Genomic DNA, 7005 nt, shown 5'->3' with positions numbered 1-7005 from the left:
CCGTTTTGATTTGTCCACCTTATTTTGTGCAAAGAAAAATGTAGTTTGTTGAGAAAAATGTGTTGTAAATTTTTTTTGTGGTTTTTAGTATGATGGAAACGTTTTAAATCTTTTTAAGAACATAATAAACTATTTAAAGATTAATATGCACAATTGTTTTACTTTTTTTTTTAGTTTTTGATCAACTTTTTTCTAAATTTGAGTTTATCCACCATGTTTTGTCCACCATGTTTTGTCCGATACTGTACAGCTATTAAAAAACCAAACTTTAACCTTTATCACCATTTTTATATTTATCACCACTTTTATCATATTTGGAAGTTTTTTTCAATTGTTGCAATAAGCACAGGAGTTGATTAAAAAATTTTTGTGGAACCAGTATTATAAAAACAATTAATATTATTATTTTTTAACTACTTCATTAACATTTGAAGCTATCACTGGGGTAGGAAGGTTTTTAAATGTTTGAAATAACCAATTTTTAAACAAAAAGAATATTCCAAAATATTTTACGTTCATATGTATGACAAAAACATTATTTACAAAAAAAAATTACTGTGGTAGGAGAATGGGAACAGGAAACAATAAAATCTTAGGCCCCCCTACCCTAAACGTGAGGGCAATGAGTTGAATTATTTATTTTTTCATAAATATAAACTAGTTATGTATTCATCGACAGATTGTCCCCTCAAATTAAGGAGGGGAGGGGGTTATTTTTTACATGGTCATAAAAGCTGAACACTGAATAATTTAAATAAATAATTTGAAATTTGTTGATGAATACATAACTAGTTTATATTTATGAAAAAATAAATAATTCAACTCATTGCCCTCACGTTTAGGGTAGGGGGGGATATGATTTTAGGGTTTCTTGTTCCCATTCTCCTATCACAGTAATTTATTTTGTGTGAAGAATCTTTTCGTCATATATATGAACGTAAAAAAATTTGGAATATTCTCTTTGTTTAAAAGTTGATTATTTCAAACATTTAAAGCCTTCCTACGCCAATGGTAACAATAAGTCTACTTAATCAGTCTTAATTAATGTACTTAAATGTATTATGAAGATTAATTTAAAAAGAGACAGATTTTTAAATAGTTTTTATGTTTTATTTTAAGGTTTTTATGTTATTCGTCCTAAATGTTTTACAGCATATAATTATCATTGCTATCGAAGCAAGCCATTAGTTCTTTAAGATCAAATGCAGACGGTTGAACTACAATGTTGTTTGTGATAACTGAAAGCAATCCATTGCGATCACCAGTCATAATTTCACGCCAAGTAGATAAATCAACGGTAACAGTAACATCTTCTTTTCTTAAGTGCACTCCACTCATATCCATGATCCCATTTCTTAAGTGAAACTTAATTTTTTCGCTAACGTCCGGAAATATAAATAAAACAACTTTATCAATTTCAGAACATTCTTCACTTTTAACTTTTGTGGACATGGCTATAAACAGATCCTTCAATTTTAAATTTCTAATAACACTTGATTTTTCTTCTGCATCCATATTAAAGGAAATTTTACCTAAAATAACACTAGCAGCAGTTATGTAATAGTTTCTTCCATTTTGACTCGTTTGTTTTGAAGCCATTTCTAACAATGACTTTACTTTTAACTCTTTTGCCTTCTGATTGTGCTTGTCAACCCTTAAAACCGCAGAGGTGAGTTCTAAACACCATTGGGGGTCATTTTTATTGAGAGCATCTTCAGAATGTGTTAACAAATTGTTGCTACCCCCTCCTAGTTTTATCAATCGTTCAGCTTTTTCAGTTGGAGTGTGAGGCTCTAATTCAGATATATCTCCACTAAACCACCCCATATATCCACTAAATAAGCTCTTTGAAGACCAACGAACGGTTCCGTATCTCTCGTAAAGGTAATCTGATTGTCTAATAAACTTTGGAATAGTAATCATATGTGCAATTTCATCTGGGTGATACCCTTGATTGATGAACCGAACCGTTTGATCATGCACCAGCTGAATAGCATCTCTATAATCAGTGAGGTGTTTAAAAACATTCTGCTTCCCAATTATTGGATCAGTATGACTTGGTACAAGATATTCTGCATTTAAATTTCTCATTGTATCAATTGAGTCGTACCACAATTTTAAACTTCGAAAAGGTGTTCCACGAATTGCATAGAGATTTGGAAATGCTTTGTAAAAGTTATCCGCGCACATTAAGGCATTTTCTTCAGGCCAATAAACAGCAATTTGGTCGTCTGTCTCACCAGGTATATGTATTAACTTTAACTTCATTCCAGCTAGTTCAATTTCTTGTTCTTTTTTGAACAAAAATTTGTTTGGCCTGACGTAGTTAACTACGTCATTTAAGGAGTCGGTTTGTACACGCTGTCCAATACCTACGGTATGAATTTGACTATCTTCTAGTTTTCCTCCAAATTGATGCAAAGCTCTTACTTTATGAGCTCTGCCTACAATTAAAGTACTTTGATGCATAATAGAAGGTAAAGAATGATGAGCCCAAATGTCTACTTGTGTATTGTTTAAAAACTCTCTTGTACCAACCACGTGATCAATATGATTGTGAGTATATATAACACCTTTTACAGGTTTGTCGGTGATTTCTCGAAAACGTTTATTGATTTCTCTTGCAGCATATGTTGATTCAGTTGTGTCAACTATAACGATACCGGTTTCGCCAATTAACATAATGCTATTTGCAATTGCAAAATTAATTCCCATATATATGTTCTCTGTGACCTTCATCACTTTTGGTGGTTCAAGTTTTGGTTTTGCCGTTAACTTTGCGTCATTTTGTGCTGCTAACTTTGCTTCAAATGACGCTATTGTTTGATTTAATTTCCAATCACTATAGTAATGGTAACTATGATACAAGAGTATCGCTATTAAAATCGGTGTTGAAATCTTTTCAATCATTCTATGAAAAATTATAATTTGTTAATAAGTAGAAATGTCATGCCAAAGTTGCACATCAACTTAAGTTTTAATATGTTTTCATATAATTTAAAATTTAAAAGTTATTAAAATAATATGATTTTTATGTTTGAAAAAATTTCTATTAATCAAAATGAAAAATTTTTTTTACAGCTAATATAAGTTTAAAATCAAAACTAAACAAAAGTCATTTAATTATAGACATTGAAATAATGTTATACGTTATACCTTTGCAATACGTTAAATAAAAGCTTGCTTTAAAATACTCATGTAAAAATGTTAGTAATAAAAACTAGTCTGCTGGAGTAAATAATATTCAAATATCTTTACTCTCAACTTTGCATAAGACGCATTTACTTTTGCAATGTTTAACTTATATAAAGATTTCAAAACTGACTAAAGTAAATAGTTGCGTTTAATAAAGGCCGTGTAAAGAAAAACGCACGTCAAATACGAGCCCAATTATGATACGCTCCAAGCATTATTTTAGAATTATAAGCGTAACTGTGCATTGAAAGAGTTACGATTTCTTACCGTAGGGTGAGAGTGGCTTGAGATAATTCTAAGACAAATAAAAAATTTTTTTTGGCTCCTCCTCAATTGTAATCTTTTTTTATATAAGTTTATTATCTTTTTTTATGGATGTTTCTATTTTAATATCTTTTTTAAATATATTTTTATATTTTAAAATAACATTTTTAAATATCTTTAATTAACTATGCAATAGCTAAATATAATCGAAGTAAAGTTTTGCAAAAACAAATTAGTAAATATTGTTTTATTCACTTGGTATCAGATTTTTATTTTATTTTTTAATGTGTTCAGAAGTTAGGCAATAACAAGTTTGTTTGTATTTGGATTTTATACGTTGTTTTACCACTTTTATTTACGAAAAATTTTATTATGATCTTTTCATCAGTTTTCGACAACAATGTCTTACGGTTTTCTACGAGTCCCAGCATTTTTACTAAAAAAGGTATAAAATGCTACTTGTATCACATATACTTAGAAACAAAAAAAGTATTTTTACCACATTTTGAATGTAAATATAATACTATTTTTGAATTCAATTGATCACTTTAATAAAAAAAAAAAAAAAAAAAATTAAAACACGTAGTCAGCATTATTAACGCAAGAATCCAGAGATCGGACTGTTGTAATTATAATAAAACAATAACAGAAACAATAATTACTGTTGTTGTGTTACCTTTTTTAGAAACAATAACAATACCTGTGTATTGTAATACTGTGACACAATAAATATTGTATTGCAGTTCATCTTCATATTACCAGAGGCGGATCTAGGAAATTATTTGGGTACATCTTATCTTTTAAATAACCTCCAACCCCCTCCCCCTTTAGGAGTGGATGGGGAGGGATTGCAAAAATTGACCAATTAGCCCATATTACAATATATATATATATATATATATATATATATATATATATATATATATATATATATATATATATATATATATATATATATATATATATATATATATATATATATATATATATATCCTTATCTTGTAGTCGAAAGGGACTTTCATGGTAAAAAAAGTCTCTTTTATAGTGATCAACCGAAATTCTGTTTCGGTTTCGGCCGAAATTTTGATTTGAACCGATTGAAAAATTGAAAAATTTGCTGTTTGTTTAAATTTAAATTTTAAATTTAATGTAAAACTACATTTTAAATAAAAAATTTTAATGACATTAATTTTGACTAGCCGAAAGTCGGTATCGGTTTCGGTAAAATATTTGCCTAAATGTCGGCTTGCCTAAATGTCGGCTTCGTTTTTTTTTTGCTTCGGTCGATCACTACTCTTTTAACAACAACTTCGTGACTTTAACAACAAAGATAAAACAGATAAAAAAGATAAAACAATTAAATTAATCCGTAAGTACTTTAAGTTTAATCGTTTTTTTTAAAAACAGCAATAATTATGAATAGAAAGTTTTTTTAATTAACAGTGTTTTTATTTTGTTTTATCAAAATATATTTTTAATACAGTGTTGCTACATCAATTATCTTATTGCTTGCTGCTACGAGGGAGTGTTGCTACCTTGACTATCTTATAGTCTGTTGCTACAAGGGTCGCTGCTACATCGACTGAGGGTTTGGTTTGGGCAAGCAATATATCATTTAAGAAAAATATTTATAAATATTTTTTGTTAAATTTATTAAATTTAACAAAAAATATTAAAACACAACTGAAAAGAGAAAAAAAAAAAGATAAATAGAAGCTTAGAGTTCGGATTATAAATAATAAATCGAAGAAAAGTATAAGATTTATAGGCAATATTTTTCTATAAAATTGTTAGTTATGACATATGATGAAGATAGTTAACAAAGAAGCAAATGACTTGGATGAACTACTGGACCCGGTGGCTTTAGCTTATCGATTAAATAAACAAGCCTCTATAAAACACTCTCCTTTTGAGATTAGGGATTCCAGGTCCAGATTTCGGAATTTCAGAATTCCGAAATTCATTTGTTTTTATTAAATTTGAAATTCCGGAAAAGAAAGAAACCGATTTCCGGATAATTCGAATTTTTATATCGTTAGCTTTTTTCAAATTCTAATTTTTTTCTTTCCACTTACTCTGCTTGCTTTACGCATTGTCCCTTCAAAGGATTGTATGAATAAGATTTTACCTGCACAAAGGAGATAGAGGGGGGAGAAAATTTATAAGAGTGTTTCTGTTTAATCTAAAACGGAATTAAATAACTTTATTTTAACCCTAGCCCAACGTCTTAATAATGAAACCTCTCCGAGGATTGATTCAACTAATTCTAAATCTGATCCTGATATAGAATCTGAATTTGAACCTAACGAAAGTAAAACTGAACCCTTCTTGGCAAAATTGCCACAGCAGAAAATCCAGCAATCACTTTTACACCCGAGAACAAGAACTTAAAAAAACCATCAGTTCAATCAACAATCGAAATGAAATTAATTTTTGGGAAGAAATTGGGTTGCGTGGACCACTATTTGAAAATATTTACAATAACTTGTTGTGTATTCCTCCAACAAGTGTTAAAGGAGAGAGAGCTTTTTCCATCGCTGGAAGCTTCATGATACGACATTGGATAATTTGCGTATGCTACTTTTTATAAGATCAGAAATAAAAAAAAATATTTTTACGAATTATTTTATTTTTCTCATTGAATTTGTTTTGTTTATTTTATTTTTTTGATTGAATTTGTTTTGTTTTTCTGAAATACTTAAAAAAAATTAATTTCAATTAATTTGAAATACTTTTTAACATTTTTTTTCCTATCAAATTATTTTTTTGCAATTCCGGAATTACATCGGAATTTCGAATTTCATTTCATGTAATTTCAAAAATTTAGGAACTCATTTTTCAATATAAATTGGATTTACTGTTTGAGATTGCGTATGGAGATAAAGCTTAGATTCCAAGCGAGTAAGAGAAATTTTTAATCGAGATACCGAAATTGAGGAAGCTAAGCAAGGGTTACAAATGGTAGAGTTTGCTCAAGAAATTATTGCGAAAAGATAAGCAGCTGAAAATAACATCAGAATGGCGCAAAATATGCAGAAAAAACGTTTCCGTATTAAACATTCAGTTCAGTTGTTTACATTTGATGACAAAGTTTTGAAATGCAGCAGACGCAAAAACACACGAATGGGTGACAAGTTAGCTTAACGATGCAATGGTTCGTATACAATTATGGATATTTTAGACAAAGCTGTTTATATGTTGCAAGATAACAAAGAAACATCAAAACAAACTGTCAATACTATCAACATAAAACAATGGAATGAACTACGAAAACACGACTTGTCCTAAACAAATCTGCAGCCTGAGCTCCGACAAAATCAAAAAGAGACATTTTGAGGGGAAATTTGGGGAAAATCAACGAAGTTATAGAAACAGATGAATTGAAAAATGTATTAGTGTTAATGATAACAGAGTTGTCAAAAACAAAGAGACTAACAATATGTATTTTCGGAAATAATGTAAATATAAAAAATATTGAAGCATAATAAACAAATAAAACGAGCAAACAATGTAATACTATACATTACAATACAATATTATGCAATG

General features: G+C 29.0%; 1 protein-coding gene across 1 annotated transcript; it reads right to left on the bottom strand.

Annotated features, from left to right (window-relative positions):
• Positions 1-1088: 1088 nt before the first annotated feature.
• LOC100207466 (linear primary-alkylsulfatase) lies at positions 1089-3382 on the bottom strand. The gene is made up of 2 exons (XM_065801296.1): positions 3157-3382; positions 1089-2911 (listed from the first exon to the last, which is right to left on the bottom strand). The coding sequence occupies exon 2, from the start codon at positions 2908-2910 to the stop codon at positions 1147-1149; it is 1764 nt and encodes a 587-aa protein (XP_065657368.1). The 5' UTR covers position 2911; positions 3157-3382; the 3' UTR covers positions 1089-1146.
• Between the last annotated feature and the right edge of the window lie 3623 nt (positions 3383-7005).

This window comes from Hydra vulgaris, chromosome 07 (genome assembly GCF_038396675.1).
Source record: "Hydra vulgaris chromosome 07, alternate assembly HydraT2T_AEP".
NCBI classification, from domain to species: domain Eukaryota; kingdom Metazoa; phylum Cnidaria; class Hydrozoa; order Anthoathecata; family Hydridae; genus Hydra; species Hydra vulgaris.
The sequence above is the reverse complement of the archived record's forward strand: the minus strand, read 5'-3'. Positions and strand labels throughout refer to the sequence as shown.

Bases quoted from the DNA above. Each gene is read 5' to 3' on its own strand.
- LOC100207466 (XM_065801296.1), bottom strand. From the start codon at position 2,910: ATGATTGAAAAGATTTCAACACCGATTTTAATAGCGATACTCTTGTAT.